The sequence below is a fragment of the Nerophis lumbriciformis genome, linkage group LG05, assembly GCF_033978685.3.
Source record: "Nerophis lumbriciformis linkage group LG05, RoL_Nlum_v2.1, whole genome shotgun sequence".
Lineage (NCBI taxonomy): Eukaryota > Metazoa > Chordata > Actinopteri > Syngnathiformes > Syngnathidae > Nerophis > Nerophis lumbriciformis.
In genome coordinates, this window is record NC_084552.2 from 7,120,748 (window position 1) to 7,142,500 (window position 21,753).

The 21,753-nt window shown below is 41.8% G+C and overlaps 1 protein-coding gene across 1 annotated transcript in view; it reads right to left on the reverse strand.

The window, feature by feature from the left end:
• camk1da (calcium/calmodulin-dependent protein kinase 1Da) overlaps positions 1 to 21,753 on the reverse strand; it is a 179,672-nt gene that overhangs the window by 14,972 nt on the left and 142,947 nt on the right. The window contains exons 7-9 of the mRNA XM_061959156.2: positions 18,444 to 18,556; positions 9,035 to 9,113; positions 8,801 to 8,888 (exon numbers count right to left, since the gene is read on the reverse strand). Of these exons, the coding sequence (XP_061815140.1) occupies positions 8,801 to 8,888; positions 9,035 to 9,113; positions 18,444 to 18,556 (280 nt within the window). The remainder of the gene's footprint in view (positions 1 to 8,800; positions 8,889 to 9,034; positions 9,114 to 18,443; positions 18,557 to 21,753) is intronic.

Here is a 21,753-nt window from a genome sequence, read left to right on the forward strand (position 1 = left end):
AAGTAGTCCTGATAGACTAAGTAGTCCTGATGGACTAAGTAGTCCTGATAGACTAAGTAGTCCTGATAGACTAAGTAGTCCTGATGGACTAAGTAGTCCTGATAGACTAAGTAGTCCTGATATACTAAATAGTCCTGATGGACTAAGTAGTCCTGATGGACTAAGTAGCCGTGATAGACTAAGTAGTCCTGATGGACTAAGTAGCCGTGATAGACTAAGTAGTCCTGATGGACTAAGTAGTCCTGATAGACTAAGTAGTCCTGATGGACTAAGTAGTCCTGATGGACTAAGTAGTCGTGATAGACTAAGTAGTCCTGATGGACTAAGTAGTCCTGATAGACTAAGTAGTCGTGATAGACTAAGTAGTCCTGATGGACTAAGTAGTCCTGATGGACTAAGTAGTCCTGATTGACTAAGTAGTCCTGATGGACTAAGTAGTCCTGATGGACTAAGTAGTCCTGATAGACTAAGTAGTCCTGATGGACTAAGTAGTCCTGATGGACTAAGTAGCCCTGATAGACTAAGTAGTCCTGATGGACTAAGTAGTCCTGATGGACTAAGTAGTCCTGATGGACTAAGTAGTCCTGATAGACTAAATAGTCCTGATGGACTAAGTAGTCCTGATGGACTAAGTAGTCCTGATGGACTAAGTAGTCCTGATAGACTAAATAGTCCTGATGGATGGACTAAGTAGTCCTGATGGACTAAGTAGTCCTGATAGACTAAGTAGTCCTGATGGACTAAGTAGTCCTGATAGACTAAGTAGTCCTGATGGACTAAGTAGTCCTGATTGACTCAGTAGTCCTGATTGACTAAGTAGTCCTGATGGACTAAGTAGTCCTGATGGACTAAGTAGTCGTGATAGACTAAGTAGTCCTGATGGACTAAGTAGTCCTGATGGACTAAGTAGTCCTGATGGACTAAGTAGTCCTGATAGACTAAGTAGTCCTGATGGACTAAGTAGTCCTGATGGACTAAGTAGTCGTGATAGACTAAGTAGTCCTGATGGACTAAGTAGTCCTGATGGACTAAGTAGTCCTGATGGACTAAGTAGTCCTGATAGACTAAGTAGTCCTGATAGACTAAGTAGTCCTGATGGACTAAGTAGTCCTGATAGACTAAGTAGTCCTGATAGACTAAGTAGTCCTGATGGACTAAGTAGTCCTGATAGACTAAGTAGTCCTGATGGACTAAGTAGTCCTGATGGACTAAGTAGTCGTGATAGACTAAGTAGTCCTGATGGACTAAGTAGTCCTGATGGACTAAGTAGTCCTGATTGACTAAGTAGTCCTGATAGACTAAGTAGTCCTGATGGACTAAGTAGTCCTGATGGACTAAGTAGTCCTGATGGACTAAGTAGTCCTGATGGACTAAGTAGTCCTGATAGACTAAGTAGTCCTGATGGACTAAGTAGTCCTGATAGACTAAGTAGTCCTGATGGACTAAGTAGTCCTGATAGACTAAGTAGTCCTGATAGACTAAATAGTCCTGATGGACTAAGTAGTCCTGATAGACTAAGTAGTCCTGATGGACTAAGTAGTCCTGATAGACTAAGTAGTCCTGATGGACTAAGTAGTCCTGATAGACTAAGTAATCCTGATGGACTAAGTAGTCCTGATGGACTAAGTAGTCCTGATGGACTAAGTAGTCCTGATGGACTAAGTAGTCCTGATAGACTAAGTAGTCCTGATGGACTAAGTAGTCCTGATAGACTAAGTAGTCGTGATAGACTAAGTAGTCCTGATGGACTAAGTAGTCCTGATGGACTAAGTAGTCCTGTTGGACTAAGTAGTCCTGATTGACTAAGTAGTCCTGATAGACTAAGTAGTCATGATAGACTAAGTAGTCCTGATGGACTAAGTAGTCCTGATGGACTAAGTAGTCCTGTTGGACTAAGTAGTCCTGATTGACTAAGTAGTCCTGATAGACTAAGTAGTCCTGATAGACTAAGTAGTCCTTATGGACTAAGTAGTCCTGATGGACTAAGTAGTCCTGATAGACTAAGTAGTCCTGATGGACTAAGTAGTCCTGATGGACTAAGTAGTCCTGATGGACTAAGTAGTCCTGTTGGACTAAGTAGTCCTGATTGACTAAGTAGTCCTGATAGACTAAGTAGTCCTTATGGACTAAGTAGTCCTGATGGACTAAGTAGTCCTGATGGACTAAGTAGTCCTGTTGGACTAAGTAGTCCTGATGGACTAAGTAGTCCTGATTGACTAAGTAGTCCTGATGGACTAAGTAGTCCTGATAGACTAAGTAGTCCTGATAGACTAAGTAGTCCTGATGGACTAAGTAGTCCTGATAGACTAAGTAGTCCTGATAGACTAAGTAGTCCTGATGGACTAAGTAGTCCTGATAGACTAAGTAGTCCTGATATACTAAATAGTCCTGATGGACTAAGTAGTCCTGATGGACTAAGTAGCCGTGATAGACTAAGTAGTCCTGATGGACTAAGTAGCCGTGATAGACTAAGTAGTCCTGATGGACTAAGTAGTCCTGATAGACTAAGTAGTCCTGATGGACTAAGTAGTCCTGATGGACTAAGTAGTCCTGATGGACTAAGTAGTCGTGATAGACTAAGTAGTCCTGATGGACTAAGTAGTCCTGATAGACTAAGTAGTCGTGATAGACTAAGTAGTCCTGATGGACTAAGTAGTCCTGATGGACTAAGTAGTCCTGATTGACTAAGTAGTCCTGATGGACTAAGTAGTCCTGATGGACTAAGTAGTCCTGATAGACTAAGTAGTCCTGATGGACTAAGTAGTCCTGATGGACTAAGTAGCCCTGATAGACTAAGTAGTCCTGATGGACTAAGTAGTCCTGATTGACTAAGTAGTCCTGATGGACTAAGTAGTCCTGATAGACTAAATAGTCCTGATGGACTAAGTAGTCCTGATGGACTAAGTAGTCCTGATGGACTAAGTAGTCCTGATAGACTAAATAGTCCTGATGGATGGACTAAGTAGTCCTGATGGACTAAGTAGTCCTGATAGACTAAGTAGTCCTGATGGACTAAGTAGTCCTGATAGACTAAGTAGTCCTGATGGACTAAGTAGTCCTGATTGACTCAGTAGTCCTGATGGACTAAGTAGTCCTGATGGACTAAGTAGTCCTGATGGACTAAGTAGTCGTGATAGACTAAGTAGTCCTGATGGACTAAGTAGTCCTGATGGACTAAGTAGTCCTGATGGACTAAGTAGTCCTGATTGACTCAGTAGTCCTGATTGACTAAGTAGTCCTGATGGACTAAGTAGTCCTGATGGACTAAGTAGTCGTGATAGACTAAGTAGTCCTGATGGACTAAGTAGTCCTGATGGACTAAGTAGTCCTGATGGACTAAGTAGTCCTGATAGACTAAGTAGTCCTGATGGACTAAGTAGTCCTGATAGACTAAGTAGTCCTGATGGACTAAGTAGTCCTGATTGACTAAGTAGTCCTGATTGACTAAGTAGTCCTGATGGACTAAGTAGTCGTGATAGACTAAGTAGTCCTGATAGACCAAGTAGTCCTGATGGACTAAGTAGTCCTGATAGACTAAGTAGTCCTGATGGACTAAGTAGTCCTGATAGACTAAGTAGTCCTGATGGACTAAGTAGTCCTGATGGACTAAGTAGTCCTGATAGACTAAGTAGTCCTGATGGACTAAGTAGTCCTGATAGACTAAGTAGTCGTGATAGACTAAGTAGTCCTGATGGACTAAGTAGTCCTGATGGACTAAGTAGTCCTGTTGGACTAAGTAGTCCTGATGGACTAAGTAGTCCTGATTGACTAAGTAGTCCTGATGGACTAAGTAGTCCTGATAGACTAAGTAGTCCTGATAGACTAAGTAGTCCTGATGGACTAAGTAGTCCTGATAGACTAAGTAGTCCTGATAGACTAAGTAGTCCTGATGGACTAAGTAGTCCTGATAGACTAAGTAGTCCTGATATACTAAATAGTCCTGATGGACTAAGTAGTCCTGATGGACTAAGTAGCCGTGATAGACTAAGTAGTCCTGATGGACTAAGTAGCCGTGATAGACTAAGTAGTCCTGATGGACTAAGTAGTCCTGATAGACTAAGTAGTCCTGATGGACTAAGTAGTCCTGATGGACTAAGTAGTCCTGATGGACTAAGTAGTCGTGATAGACTAAGTAGTCCTGATGGACTAAGTAGTCCTGATGGACTAAGTAGTCCTGATGGACTAAGTAGTCGTGATAGACTAAGTAGTCCTGATGGACTAAGTAGTCCTGATGGACTAAGTAGTCCTGATTGACTAAGTAGTCCTGATAGACTAAGTAGTCCTGATGGACTAAGTAGTCCTGATGGACTAAGTAGTCCTGATGGACTAAGTAGTCCTGATAGACTAAGTAGTCCTGATGGACTAAGTAGTCCTGATAGACTAAGTAGTCCTGATGGACTAAGTAGTCCTGATAGACTAAGTAGTCCTGATAGACTAAATAGTCCTGATGGACTAAGTAGTCCTGATAGACTAAGTAGTCCTGATGGACTAAGTAGTCCTGATAGACTAAGTAGTCCTGATGGACTAAGTAGTCCTGATAGACTAAGTAATCCTGATGGACTAAGTAGTCCTGATAGACTAAGTAGTCCTGATGGACTAAGTAGTCCTGATGGACTAAGTAGTCCTGATAGACTAAGTAGTCCTGATGGACTAAGTAGTCCTGATAGACTAAGTAGTCGTGATAGACTAAGTAGTCCTGATGGACTAAGTAGTCCTGATGGACTAAGTAGTCCTGTTGGACTAAGTAGTCCTGATTGACTAAGTAGTCCTGATAGACTAAGTAGTCATGATAGACTAAGTAGTCCTGATGGACTAAGTAGTCCTGATGGACTAAGTAGTCCTGTTGGACTAAGTAGTCCTGATTGACTAAGTAGTCCTGATAGACTAAGTAGTCCTGATGGACTAAGTAGTCCTTATGGACTAAGTAGTCCTGATGGACTAAGTAGTCCTGATAGACTAAGTAGTCCTGATAGACTAAGTAGTCCTGATGGACTAAGTAGTCCTGATAGACTAAGTAGTCCTGATGGACTAAGTAGTCGTGATAGACTAAGTAGTCCTGATGGACTAAGTAGTCCTGATTGACTAAGTAGTCCTGATGGACTAAGTAGTCCTGATAGACTAAGTAGTCCTGATAGACTAAGTAGTCCTGATGGACTAAGTAGTCCTGATAGACTAAGTAGTCCTGATAGACTAAGTAGTCCTGATGGACTAAGTAGTCCTGATAGACTAAGTAGTCCTGATATACTAAATAGTCCTGATGGACTAAGTAGTCCTGATGGACTAAGTAGCCGTGATAGACTAAGTAGTCCTGATGGACTAAGTAGCCGTGATAGACTTAGTAGTCCTGATGGACTAAGTAGTCCTGATAGACTAAGTAGTCCTGATAGACTAAGTAGTCCTGATGGACTAAGTAGTCCTGATGGACTAAGTAGTCGTGATAGACTAAGTAGTCCTGATGGACTAAGTAGTCCTGATGGACTAAGTAGTCCTGATAGACTAAGTAGTCCTGATGGACTAAGTAGTCCTGATGGACTAAGTAGTCCTGATTGACTAAGTAGTCCTGATGGACTAAGTAGTCCTGATGGACTAAGTAGTCCTGATGGACTAAGTAGTCCTGATAGACTAAGTAGTCCTGATGGACTAAGTAGTCCTGATGGACTAAGTAGCCCTGATAGACTAAGTAGTCCTGATGGACTAAGTAGTCCTGATGGACTAAGTAGTCCTGATGGACTAAGTAGTCCTGATAGACTAAGTAGTCCTGATGGACTAAGTAGTCCTGATAGACTAAATAGTCCTGATGGACTAAGTAGTCCTGATGGACTAAGTAGTCCTGATGGACTAAGTAGTCCTGATAGACTAAATAGTCCTGATGGATGGACTAAGTAGTCCTGATGGACTAAGTAGTCCTGATAGACTAAGTAGTCCTGATGGACTAAGTAGTCCTGATAGACTAAGTAGTCCTGATGGACTAAGTAGTCCTGATTGACTCAGTAGTCCTGATTGACTAAGTAGTCCTGATGGACTAAGTAGTCCTGATGGACTAAGTAGTCGTGATAGACTAAGTAGTCCTGATGGACTAAGTAGTCCTGATGGACTAAGTAGTCCTGATGGACTAAGTAGTCCTGATAGACTAAGTAGTCCTGATGGACTAAGTAGTCCTGATGGACTAAGTAGTCGTGATAGACTAAGTAGTCCTGATGGACTAAGTAGTCCTGATGGACTAAGTAGTCCTGATGGACTAAGTAGTCCTGATAGACTAAGTAGTCCTGATGGACTAAGTAGTCCTGATAGACTAAGTAGTCCTGATGGACTAAGTAGTCCTGATTGACTAAGTAGTCCTGATGGACTAAGTAGTCGTGATAGACTAAGTAGTCCTGATAGACCAAGTAGTCCTGATGGACTAAGTAGTCCTGATAGACTAAGTAGTCCTGATGGACTAAGTAGTCCTGATAGACTAAGTAGTCCTGATGGACTAAGTAGTCCTGATGGACTAAGTAGTCCTGATGGACTAAGTAGTCCTGATAGACTAAGTAGTCGTGATAGACTAAGTAGTCCTGATGGACTAAGTAGTCCTGATGGACTAAGTAGTCCTGTTGGACTAAGTAGTCCTGATGGACTAAGTAGTCCTGATTGACTAAGTAGTCCTGATGGACTAAGTAGTCCTGATAGACTAAGTAGTCCTGATAGACTAAGTAGTCCTGATGGACTAAGTAGTCCTGATAGACTAAGTAGTCCTGATGGACTAAGTAGTCCTGATAGACTAAGTAGTCCTGATATACTAAATAGTCCTGATGGACTAAGTAGTCCTGATGGACTAAGTAGCCGTGATAGACTAAGTAGTCCTGATGGACTAAGTAGCCGTGATAGACTAAGTAGTCCTGATGGACTAAGTAGTCCTGATAGACTAAGTAGTCCTGATGGACTAAGTAGTCCTGATGGACTAAGTAGTCCTGATGGACTAAGTAGTCGTGATAGACTAAGTAGTCCTGATGGACTAAGTAGTCCTGATAGACTAAGTAGTCGTGATAGACTAAGTAGTCCTGATGGACTAAGTAGTCCTGATGGACTAAGTAGTCCTGATTGACTAAGTAGTCCTGATGGACTAAGTAGTCCTGATGGACTAAGTAGTCCTGATAGACTAAGTAGTCCTGATGGACTAAGTAGTCCTGATGGACTAAGTAGCCCTGATAGACTAAGTAGTCCTGATGGACTAAGTAGTCCTGATGGACTAAGTAGTCCTGATGGACTAAGTAGTCCTGATGGACTAAGTAGTCCTGATAGACTAAATAGTCCTGATGGACTAAGTAGTCCTGATGGACTAAGTAGTCCTGATGGACTAAGTAGTCCTGATAGACTAAATAGTCCTGATGGATGGACTAAGTAGTCCTGATGGACTAAGTAGTCCTGATAGACTAAGTAGTCCTGATGGACTAAGTAGTCCTGATAGACTAAGTAGTCCTGATGGACTAAGTAGTCCTGATTGACTCAGTAGTCCTGATTGACTAAGTAGTCCTGATGGACTAAGTAGTCCTGATGGACTAAGTAGTCGTGATAGACTAAGTAGTCCTGATGGACTAAGTAGTCCTGATGGACTAAGTAGTCCTGATGGACTAAGTAGTCCTGATAGACTAAGTAGTCCTGATGGACTAAGTAGTCCTGATGGACTAAGTAGTCGTGATAGACTAAGTAGTCCTGATGGACTAAGTAGTCCTGATGGACTAAGTAGTCCTGATGGACTAAGTAGTCCTGATAGACTAAGTAGTCCTGATAGACTAAGTAGTCCTGATGGACTAAGTAGTCCTGATAGACTAAGTAGTCCTGATGGACTAAGTAGTCCTGATGGACTAAGTAGTCGTGATAGACTAAGTAGTCCTGATGGACTAAGTAGTCCTGATGGACTAAGTAGTCCTGATTGACTAAGTAGTCCTGATAGACTAAGTAGTCCTGATGGACTAAGTAGTCCTGATGGACTAAGTAGTCCTGATAGACTAAGTAGTCCTGATGGACTAAGTAGTCCTGATAGACTAAGTAGTCCTGATGGACTAAGTAGTCCTGATAGACTAAGTAGTCCTGATGGACTAAGTAGTCCTGATAGACTAAGTAGTCCTGATAGACTAAATAGTCCTGATGGACTAAGTAGTCCTGATAGACTAAGTAGTCCTGATGGACTAAGTAGTCCTGATAGACTAAGTAGTCCTGATGGACTAAGTAGTCCTGATAGACTAAGTAATCCTGATGGACTAAGTAGTCCTGATTGACTAAGTAGTCCTGATAGACTAAGTAGTCCTAATGGACTAAGTAGTCCTGATTGACTAAGTAGTCCTGATTGACTAAGTAGTCCTGATTGACTAAGTAGTCCTGATAGACTAAGTAGTCCTGATGGACTAAGTAGTCCTGATAGACTAAGTAGTCCTGATGGACTAAGTAGTCCTGATAGACTAAGTAGTCCTGATGGACTAAGTAGTCCTGATAGACTAAATAGTCCTGATGGACTAAGTAGTCCTGATGGACTAAGTAGTCGTGATGGACTAAGTAGTCCTGATGGACTAAGTAGTCCTGATAGACTAAGTAGTCCTGATGGACTAAGTAGTCCTGATAGACTAAGTAGTCCTGATGGACTAAGTAGTCCTGATAGACTAAGTAGTCCTGATGGACTAAGTAGTCCTGATAGACTAAGTAGTCCTGATAGACTAAATATTCCTGATGGACTAAGTAGTCCTGATAGACTAAGTAGTCCTGATGGACTAAGTAGTCCTGATGGACTAAGTAGTCCTGATGGTCTAAAGCCTGAACTACTTACCCTCCATTTGCTCTTGGCAAAGTTCTTCTTCATCTGCCGGCTAACTGACTCATGGATGTTCTTGCACAGGGCCGTGTCCCCCGAGATCCTACACACACACACACACACACACACACACACACACACACACACACACACACACCACTATTGTCAGCCTGACTGTGTGTGTGTGTGTGTGTGTGTGTGTGTGTGTGTGTGTGTGTGTGTGTGTGTGTGTGTGTGTGTGTTGCCCACCAGGGATGTGTGAGTGCCTGCTGGCAGGTGAAACGCTTGCTGGGGTCTTTCTCCATGAGGTTGCTGATAAAATCCTTAGCTGTAAAAATGTTCAGAAGAAAGTTAAAAAGTTAAAGTTAAAGTAGCAATGATTGTCACACACACTCTAGGTGTGGCGAGATTATTCTCTGCATTTGACCCATCACCCTTGATCACCCCCTGGGAGGTGAGGGGAGCAGTGGGCAGCAGCGGTTGCCGCGCCCGGGAATCATTTTTGGTGATTTAACCCCCAATTCCAACCCTTGATGCTGAGTGCCAAGCAGGGAGGTAATGGGTCCCATTTTTATAGTCTTTGGTATGACTCGGCCAGGGTTTTACATTACATTACATCCCGTACACACTGGTATGGCCATTACATTACATTACAGTACATCCTGTACACACTGGTGTGGCCATTACATTACATTACATTACATCCCGTACACACTGGTGTGGCCATTACATTACATTACATTACATCCCGTAAACACTGGTGTGGCCATTACATTACATTACATTACTTCCCGTACACACTGGTGTGGCCATTACATTACATTACTTCCCGTACACACTGGTGTGGCCATTACATTACATTACATCCCATACACACTGGTGTGGCCATTACATTACATTACATCCCGTACACACTGGTATGGCCATTACATTACATTACATTACATCCCGTACACACAGGTGTGGCCATTACATTACATCCCGTACACACTGGTGTGGCCATTACATTACATCCCATACACACTGGTGTGGCCATTACATTACATTACATTACATCCCGTACACACTGGTGTGGCCATTACATTACATCCCGTACACACTGGTATGGCCATTACATTACATTACAGTACATCCTGTACACACTGGTGTGGCCATTACATTACATTACATTACATCCCGTACACACTGGTGTGGCCATTACATTACATTACATTACATCCCGTAAACACTGGTGTGGCCATTACATTACATTACATTACTTCCCGTACACACTGGTGTGGCCATTACATTACATTACTTCCCGTACACACTGGTGTGGCCATTACATTACATTACATCCCATACACACTGGTGTGGCCATTACATTACATTACATCCCGTACACACTGGTATGGCCATTACATTACATTACATTACATCCCGTACACACTGGTATGGCCATTACATTACATTACTTCCCATACACACTGGTGTGGCCATTACATTACATTACATTACTTCCCGTACACACTGGTGTGGCCATTACATTACATTACATTACTTCCCGTACACACTGGTGTGGCCATTACATTACATTACTTCCCGTACACACTGGTGTGGCCATTACATTACATTACATTACATCCCGTAAACACTGGTGTGGCCATTACATTACATTACATTACTTCCCGTACACACTGGTATGGCCATTACATTACATCCCATACACACTGGTGTGGCCATTACATTACATCCCGTACACACTGGTGTGGCCATTACATTACATTACATTACATCCCGTAAACACTGGTGTGGCCATTACATTACATTACATTACTTCCCGTACACACTGGTGTGGCCATTACATTACATTACTTCCCGTACACACTGGTGTGGCCATTACATTACATTACTTCCCATACACACTGGTGTGGCCATTACATTACATTACATCCCATACACACTGGTGTGGCCATTACATTACATTACATTACTTCCCGTACACACTGGTGTGGCCATTACATTACATTACATTACATCCCGTACACACTGGTGTGGCCATTACATTACATTACATCCCATACACACTGGTGTGGCCATTACATTACAGTACATCCTGTACACACTGGTGTGGCCATTACATTACATTACATTACTTCCCGTACACACTGGTGTGGCCATTACATTACATTACTTCCCGTACACACTGGTGTGGCCATTACATTACATTACATTACATCCCGTACACACTGGTGTGGCCATTACATTACATTACTTCCCATACACACTGGTGTGGCCATTACATTACATTACATCCCATACACACTGGTGTGGCCATTACATTACATTACATTACTTCCCGTACACACTGGTGTGGCCATTACATTACATTACTTCCCGTACACACTGGTGTGGCCATTATATTACATTACATCCCATACACACTGGTGTGGCCATTACATTACATTACATTACATCCCGTAAACACTGGTGTGGCCATTACATTACATTACATTACTTCCCGTACACACTGGTGTGGCCATTACATTACATTACTTCCCGTACACACTGGTGTGGCCATTACATTACATTACATTACATCCCGTAAACACTGGTGTGGCCATTACATTACATTAAATTACTTCCCGTACACACTGGTATGGTCATTACATTACATCCCATACACACTGGTGTGGCCATTACATTACATCCCGTACACACTGGTATGGCCATTACATTACATTACATTACATCCCGTACACACTGGTATGGCCATTACATTACATTACATTACATCCTGTACACACTGGTGTGGCCATTACATTACATTACATTACATCCCGTACACACTGGTGTGGCCATTACATTACATTACATTACATCCCGTAAACACTGGTGTGGCCATTACATTACATTACTTCCCGTACACACTGGTGTGGCCATTACATTACATTACATTACATCCCGTAAACACTGGTGTGGCCATTACATTACATTACATTACTTCCCGTACACACTGGTATGGCCATTACATTACTTCCCGTACACACTGGTGTGGCCATTACATTACATTACATCCCATACACACTGGTGTGGCCATTACATTACATTACATTACTTCCCGTACACACTGGTGTGGCCATTACATTACATTACATCCCATACACACTGGTGTGGCCATTACATTACATTACATTCCGTAAACACTGGTGTGGCCATTACATTACATTACATTACTTCCCGTACACACTGGTGTGGCCATTACATTACATTACATCCCCTACACACTGGTGTGGCCATTACATTACATTACATTACATCCCGTAAACACTGGTGTGGCCATTACATTACATTACATTACATCCCGTAAACACTGGTGTGGCCATTACATTACATTACTTCCCGTACACACTGGTATGGCCATTACATTACATCCCATACACACTGGTGTGGCCATTACATTACATCCCGTACACACTGGTATGGCCATTACATTACATTTCATTACATCCCGTACACACTGGTATGGCCATTACATTACATTACTTCCCGTACACACTGGTGTGGCCATTACATTACATTACTTCCCGTACACACTGGTGTGGCCATTACATTACATTACTTCCCGTACACACTGGTGTGGCCATTACATTACATTACATCCCATACACACTGGTGTGGCCATTACATTACATTACATTACTTCCCGTACACACTGGTGTGGCCATTACATTACATTACTTCCCGTACACACTGGTGTGGCCATTACATTACATTACATCCCATACACACTGGTGTGGCCATTACATTACATTACATTACATCCCGTAAATACTGGTGTGGCCATTACATTACATTACATTACTTCCCGTACACACTGGTGTGGCCATTACATTACATTACTTCCCGTACACACTGGTGTGGCCATTACATTACATTACATTACATCCCGTAAACACTGGTGTGGCCATTACATTACATTACATTACTTCCCGTACACACTGGTGTGGCCATTACATTACATTACTTCCCGTACACACTGGTGTGGCCATTACATTACATTACATTACATCCCGTAAACACTGGTGTGGCCATTACATTACATTACATTACTTCCCGTACACACTGGTGTGGCCATTACATTACATTACATCCCGTACACACTGGTGTGGCCATTACATTACATTACATTACATCCCGTACACACTGGTGTGGCCATTACATTACATTACATTACATCCCGTACACACTGGTGTGGCCATTACATTACATTACATTACATCCCGTACACACTGGTGTGGCCATTACATTACATTACATTACATCCCGTACACACTGGTGTGGCCATTACATTACATTACATTACTTCCCGTACACACTGGTGTGGCCATTACATTACATTACATTACATCCCGTACACACTGGTGTGGCCATTACATTACATTACATTACATCCCGTACACACTGGTGTGGCCATTACATTACATTACATTACATCCCGTACACACTGGTGTGGCCATTACATTACATTACATTACATCCCGTACACACTGGTGTGGCCATTACATTACATGACATCCCATACACACTGGTGTGGCCATTACATTACATGACATCCCATACACACTGGTATGGCCATTACATTACATCCCGTACACACTGGTGTGGCCATTACATTACATTACATTACATCCCGTACACACTGGTGTGGTCATTACATTACATTACATCCCGTACACACTGGTGTGGCCATTACATTACATTACATTACTTCCCGTACACACTGGTGTGGCCATTACATTACATTACTTCCCGTACACACTGGTGTGGCCATTACATTACATGACATCCCATACACACTGGTGTGGCCATTACATTACATTACTTCCCGTACACACTGGTGTGGCCATTACATTACATTACATCCCATACACACTGGTGTGGCCATTACATTACATTACATCCCGTACACACTGGTGTGGCCATTACATTACATTACATTACTTCCCGTACACACTGGTGTGGCCATTACATTACATTACATTACTTCCCGTACACACTGGTGTGGCCATTACATTACATTACATCCCCTACACACTGGTGTGGCCATTTCCAAGAGCTTCCAGACTAGAGACTCTTGTGTGGAGTTTATTTCCACAACTGTCATACCTTAGAGAGTATCTTAGAGATGACCAGAGGTGGGTAGTAAGGCGCTACATTTACTCCGTTACATCTATTTGAGTAACTTTTGGGATAAATTGTACTTCTAAGAGTAGTTTTAATGCAACATACTTTTACTTTTACTTGAGTATATTTATAGAGAAGAAATGCTACTTTTACTCCGCTCCATTTATCTACATTCAGCTCGCTACTTTTATCCATCTGTTAATGCACGCTTTGTTTGTTTTGGTGTGTCAGACAGACCTTCAAAGTCGCATGACTCTGTTTCACCAATCAAACGCAGTCACTGGTGACGTTTGACTCCGTGTCACCAATCAAACAGAGCCAGGCGGTCACACGCGGCAAACAACAACAAGCTTAAGCTTACATGAATTCAACGTCAAATTTGAGGAAGCACATGGCGGTAAGTAACGTTAGTAGATATTCTAACTGTCACCGTAGGCTGATGTTAGCTTCCCTGCTATCAATCACTGTCAAATGTACATCGTGTGGGTATAATTTATGAACGCACTGCAGCCTCATAGACACACACACACACACACACACACACACACACACACACACACACGCACACACAGTGTGTTTGCCATGAATTGATGAACGTGGACCCCGACTTAAACAAGTTGAAAAACTTATTGGGGTGTTACCATTTAGTGGTCAATTGTACGGAATATGTACTGTACTGTGCAATCTACTAATAAAAGTTTCAATCAATCAATCAATGTTCCCAAGTGCAGCCCACACCTATCAGTTTATGGTTTGCGTAAAGGCTAACTTGTTATTTTCCTTTGTAATCTCTGCCTACTGAGCCTATGGTGCTGTTAAGTTATTGTGGCTCAATTTGCCTTCATTTTTTTATGTTAATGTATTATTATTTAATATATATTATTGTTTTAGTTGCTTAAGAGATATTCCTGGCTCTGAATTTGCTCATTGCTATTTTTATGTTTTTGTGCATTATTTGTTGCCGTCATCATTAAACGAACAGGTTACTCATCAGTTACTCAGTACTTGAGTAGTTTTTTCACAACATACTTTTGACTTTTACTCAAGTAAATATTTGGGTGACTACTCTTTACTTTTACTTGAGTAATAAATCTCTAAAGTAACAGTACTCTTACTTGAGTACAATTTCTGGCTACTCTACCCACCTCTGGAGATGTCTTGGTGTGGTCAGAAACACTGGAAAAGTGTCCAAACTCTCACGGTCTTGCTGTATCGCTTTGACTTGGTGGACAACCACTGAGCAACCTTCATTTTGAGGATTTGATCAACAAAGGGAGTTTAGTTCCTTAGCAAACGGTTAACAAGTGGACCTTTATTACAGCCAAGGAGAAGGCACTACCGGGACACAAGCCGATGAAGGATGGCCTCACACTGCTAGTTTATGCTAACGCTAGCGGCGACTACATGAAACCACTGCTGGTTTATAACTCCCAAACTCCCAAGTGTTCACCAATGCCACACATATTCCAAGAAAATGTCAAATGATTTTCCCTTTTTTTCTTTTCGGTTTTTGAGCGCATTAACGAGACGTGTTCAGTGTTGAAATTTAAGCTTGCTGTAATGTTGTTGTGTTTTTGGGATAAAAAGAGATTGTTGAGCTATTATCCCCTTATGTTGGTTTGATGTATATATATATATATATATATATATATACACACACAGGTAAAAGCCAGTAAATTAGAATATTTTGAAAAACTTGATTTATTTCAGTAATTGCATTCAAAAGGTGTAACTTGTACATTATATTTATTCATTGCACACAGACTGATGCATTCAAATGTCTATTTCATTTAATTTTGATGATTTGAAGTGGCAACAAATGAAAATCCAAAATTCCGTGTGTCACAAAATTAGAATATTGTGTAAAGCTAATACAAAAAAGGGATTTTTAGAAATGTTGGCCAACTGAAAAGTATGAAAATGAAAAATATGAGCATGTACAATACTCAATACTTGGTTGGAGCTCCTTTTGCCTCAATTACTGCGTTAATGCGGCGTGGCATGGAGTCGATGAGTTTCTGGCACTGCTCAGGTGTTATGAGAGCCCAGGTTGCTCTGATAGTGGCCTTCAACTCTTCTGCGTTTTTGGGTTTGGCATTCTGCATTTCCTTTTCACAATACCCCACAGATTTTCTATGGGGCTAAGGTCAGGGGAGTTGGCGGGCCAATTTAGAACAGAAATACCATTGTCCGTAAACCAGGCACGGGTAGATTTTGCGCTGTGTGCAGGTGCCAAGTCCTGTTGGAACTTGAAATCTCCATCTCCATAGAGCAGGTCAGCAGCAGGAAGCATGAAGTGCTCTAAAACTTGCTGGTAGACGGCTGCGTTGACCCTGGATCTCAGGAAACAGAGTGGACCGACACCAGCAGATGACATGGCACCCCAAACCATCACTGATGGTGGAAACTTTACACTAGACTTCAGGCAACGTGAATCCTGTGCCTCTCCTGTCTTCCTCCAGACTCTGGGACCTCGATTTCCAAAGGAAATGCAAAATTTGCTTTCGTCAGAAAACATGACTTTGGACCACTCAGCAGCAGTCCAGCTGGTGTCGGTCCACTCTGTTTCCTGAGATCCAGGGTCAACGCAGCCGTCTACCAGCAAGTTTTAGAGCACTTCATGCTTCCTGCTGCTGACCTGCTCTATGGAGATGGAGATTTCAAGTTCCAACAGGACTTGGCGCCTGCACACAGCGCAAAATCTACCCGTGCCTGGTTTACGGACCATGGTATTTCTGTTCTAAATTGGCCCGCCAACTCCCCTGACCTTAGCCCCATAGAAAATCTGTGGGGTATTGTGAAAAGGAAGATGCAGAATGCCAGACCCAAAAACGCAGAAGAGTTGAAGGCCACTATCAGAGCAACCTGGGCTCTCATAACACCTGAGCAGTGCCAGAAACTCATCGACTCCATGCCACGCCGCATTAACGCAGTAATTGAGGCAAAAGGAGCTCCAACCAAGTATTGAGTATTGTACATGCTCATATTTTTCATTTTCATACTTTTCAGTTGGCCAACATTTCTAAAAATCCCTTTTTTGTATCAGCCTTAAGTAATATTCTAATTTTGTGACACACGGAATTTTGGATTTTCATTTGTTGCCACTTCAAATCATCAAAATTAACTGAAATAAACATTTGAATGCATCAGTCTGTGTGCAATGAATAAATATAATGTACAAGTTACACCTTTTGAATGCAATTACTGAAATAAATCAAGTTTTTCAAAATATTCTAATTTACTGGCTTTTACCTGTATATTTGGATTAAAAACGTGTTTAAAATGCTAGCCTGCTAACGTTAGCATGCATCAAGTACCAACATACGACTGAGGTGTATCCCTTTAAAAAATAGCTAAAAGAAAAAAGCTAGCATACTAATGTTAGCATGCTAACAGTTATCATTCGTCACAAAACATTTGTCGGTGAGGTGCATACCTGCAAAATTAGCTTTAAAATAAGTTAGCATACTAATGTTAGCATGCTAACAGGTATCATTGGTCAAGTAACAACATAATGGACGCTAGGGTGTAACATTAGCAAAAAAAAGCTAGCATGCTAATATTAGAATGCTGACAATTGTACAGCGGGACGTTAAAAAATAGGCGGTGGCCGCACTTTGGTCACCGCTGCTCTAAAGTCCCAGTGCATGCTTTGTAGAGCTGTGTGAGAAATTTCAAGTCAATCACATTTATGGTGCCACCAGGTGGTGTACTTCTGAAACAAGTTGAGCCTTTTGAGGAGTAGAAGGACACAAATAAGAACGTCTGCTTACGTCTGTTGTTGGACAGCAGGTACTGTCACCTGGCCACACATCTGATCTGTTCCAGGTGTGGTCCATACAGTATGTGACAGGTGTGTGGTCCATACAGTATGTGACAGGTGTGTGGTCCATACAGTATGTGACAGGTGTGTGGTCCATACAGTATGTGTGACAGGTGTGTGGTCCATACAGTATGTGACAGGTGTGTGGTCCATACAGTATGTGACAGGTGTGTGGTCCATACAGTATGTGACAGGTGTGTGGTCCATACAGTATGTGACAGGTGTGTGGTCCATACAGTATGTGACAGGTGTGTGGTCCATACAGTATGTGACAGGTGTGTGGTCCATACAGTATGTGACAGGTGTGTGGTCCATACAGTATGTGACAGGTGTGTGGTCCAAACAGTATGTGACAGGTGTGTGGTCCATACAGTATGTGACAGGTGTGTGGTCCATACAGTATGTGACAGGTGTGTGGTCCATACAGTATGTGACAGGTGTGTGGTCCATACAGTATGTGACAGGTGTGTGGTCCATACAGTATGTGAGAGGTGTGTGGTCCAAACAGTATGTGACAGGTGTGTGGTCCATACAGTATGTGACAGGTGTGTGGTCCATACAGTATGTGACAGGTGTGTGGTCCAAACAGTATGTGACAGTGTGTGGTCCATACAGTATGTGTGACAGGTGTGTGGTCCATAAGTGGACAGAGTAGAGGAGGAGGCTCACCTGAGTGGGAGATGTCGTCCCAGTACGGAGCGTCAAACTCGTAGTCGGCTTTGAGGATCTGTTCGAAGAGCTTGGAGTCGTTGTCGTGGTAAAAAGGAGGGTATCCACACAGCCTAGAGACACAATCATTCTGTTGGCTCATCAAAGTCAGTTAGGATTCTATCACTGAAATGACTTATTTTCAATCGTGTGTTTTGACACCACTCAATATACAGGTAAAAGCCAGTAAATTAGAATATTTTGAAAAACTTGATTTATTTCAGTAATTGCATTCAAAAGGTGTAACTTGTACATTATATTTATTCATTGCACACAGACTGATGCATTCAAATGTTTATTTCAGTTAATTTTGATGATTTGAGGTGGCAACAAATGAAAATCCAAAATTCCGTGTGTCACAAAATTAGAATATTACTTAAGGCTAATACAAAAAAGGGATTTTTAGAAATGTTGGCCAACTGAAAAGTATGAAAATGAAAAATATGAGCATGTACAATACCCGATGATTCCCGGGCGCGGCCACCGCTGCTGCCCACTGCTCCCCTCACCTCCCAGGGGGTGATCAAGGGTGATGGGTCAAATGCAGAGAATAATCTCGCCACACCTAGTGTGTGTGTGACAATCATTGGTACTTTAACTTTAACTTTAACTTTAATACTTGGTTGGAGCTCCTTTTGCCTCAATTACTGCGTTAATGCGGCGTGGCATGGAGTCGATGAGTTTCTGGCACTGCTCAGGTGTTATGAGAGCCCAGGTTGCTCTGATAGTGGCCTTCAACTCTTCTGCGTTTTTGGGTCTGGCATTCTGCATCTTCCTTTTCACAATACCCCACAGATTTTCTATGGGGCTAAGGTCAGGGGAGTTGGCGGGCCAATTTAGAACAGAAATACCATGGTCCGTAAACCAGGCACGGGTAGATTTTGCGCTGTGTGCAGGCGCCAAGTCCTGTTGGAACTTGAAATCTCCATCTCCATAGAGCAGGTCAGCAGCAGGAAGCATGAAGTGCTCTAAAACTTGCTGGTAGACGGCTGCGTTGACCCTGGATCTCAGGAAACAGAGTGGACCGACACCAGCAGATGACATGGCACCCCAAACCATCACTGATGGTGGAAACTTTACACTAGACTTCAGGCAACGTGGATCCTGTGCCTCTCCTGTCTTCCTCCAGACTCTGGGACCTCGATTTCCAAAGGAAATGCAAAATTTGCATGGTTGGGTGATGGTTTGGGGTGCCATGTCATCTGCTGGTGTCGGTCCACTCTGTTTCCTGAGATCCAGGGTCAACGCAGCCGTCTACCAGCAAGTTTTAGAGCACTTCATGCTTCCTGCTGCTGACCTGCTCTATGGAGATGGAGATTTCAAGTTCCAACAGGACTTGGCGCCTGCACACAGCGCAAAATCTACCCGTGCCTGGTTTACGGACCATGGTATTTCTGTTCTAAATTGGCCCGCCAACTCCCCTGACCTTAGCCCCATAGAAAATCTGTGGGGTATTGTGAAAAGGAAGATGCAGAATGCCAGACCCAAAAACGCAGAAGAGTTGAAGGCCACTATCAGAGCAACCTGGGCTCTCATAACACCTGAGCAGTGCCAGAAACTCATCGACTCCACGCCACGCCGCATTAACGCAGTAATTGAGGCAAAAGGAGCTCCAACCAAGTATTGAGTATTGTACATGCTCATATTTTTCATTTTCATACTTTTCAGTTGGCCAACATTTCTAAAAATCCCTTTTTTGTATTAGCCTTAAGTAATATTCTAATTTTGTGACACACGGAATTTTGGATTTTCATTTGTTGCCACTTCAAATCATCAAAAATTAACTGAAATAAACATTTGAATGCATCAGTCTGTGTGCAATGAATAAATATAATGTACAAGTTACACCTTTTGAATGCAATTACTGAAATAAATCAAGTTTTTCAAAATATTCTAATTTACTGGCTTTTACCTGTATATTGTTCCATTCATTCATGCATTACACCTTGTGCAGCCCTAGGGCCCAAACAGGCATTACATCTCTTTCAAGTTAGCAATTGTTTTTCTATTCATCAAATTGTTTGCAACCTTGTTAGAATACCAAAGTATACTTGACACTTTCTTTGGTTCTTTGATAGAAACAAAATATACTTTACACTTTCTGTGATTCTTTGATAAACTTTCTCTTAACAACTCTTTGACTCCCATTGCAGCTGCAAACTCTTGTAGTGTTCTCATTCTTCTACCAAGACCAAATAAATCTTATTCTCGCTGATTGACAACAGCAAAATATTGTTTAGGTTGAATTGTGCCCCAGAACCGCCAGAAAACCTTGGCAATAGTTCCCAGAGCTTTGATTAGCCTAAATTAAGTTTAGTACATTAAGTTCAACTGTCATTTAACTACTGAAATGCAGTTAATATGACAAGCGGTAGCAAATGGATGGATGGATGGAGGATCTTGGGCAAATGAATATATAACACATACTTGCCAACCTTGAGACCTCCGATTTCGGGAGGTGGGGTTTGGGGGCGTGGTTAAGAGGGGAGGAGTATATTTACAGCTAGAATTCACCAAGTCAAGTATTTCATATATATGTATATATATATATACTTGTCCAGGGTGTACCCCGCCTTCCGCCTGAATGTAGCTGAGATAGGCTCCAGCGCCCCCCGCGACCCCGAAGGGAATAAGCGGTAGAAAATGGATGGATGGATAAATACCTACATCCTGAAAATATGCAAACAAAACTGTGTTTGGATAATTGATACTTCAAACTTGCATAAATAAATCTTAAGGAATATAACATAACTTGGCTTCTGAGAGCTTAAAAAAGTAATGAATAAAATGCTAAAGTTGTTGATAAACAAGCAATTATTTTAATAATTAAATATGGTCATTTTAAAGGAATTAGTATAATTTAAATGAATTAGTTCAAATATGTTTATTTTAATGTATAATTCTATGGCTGGATGTAATAAGGAGTCAGAAAAAATACAATTAATTTTTATGTTTTTAGCTAAATATAGTAAAAATGTATTTAGTTTTTTTTTTAAATTATAAATATATTTATTTTTAGGTAAGATAAACATAATAACACAATTTATCTCTCGTCTGGATGATTTAGTTAATGTCACCCTGTTGTCCTCCCGTCTCTTCCTTAAGGATGGCTCCATAACGCCTGGAGATGCCCTACGTCAACAACACGGTCACACACACACACACACACACACACACAAACGAAGAAGAAGAAGAAGAACGCCTCCGTGCAATTACTGCTACGGTGGCAGAAGCTGTAAAAACAACCAAAGAAAGGAAAAGTTTTGTCTGA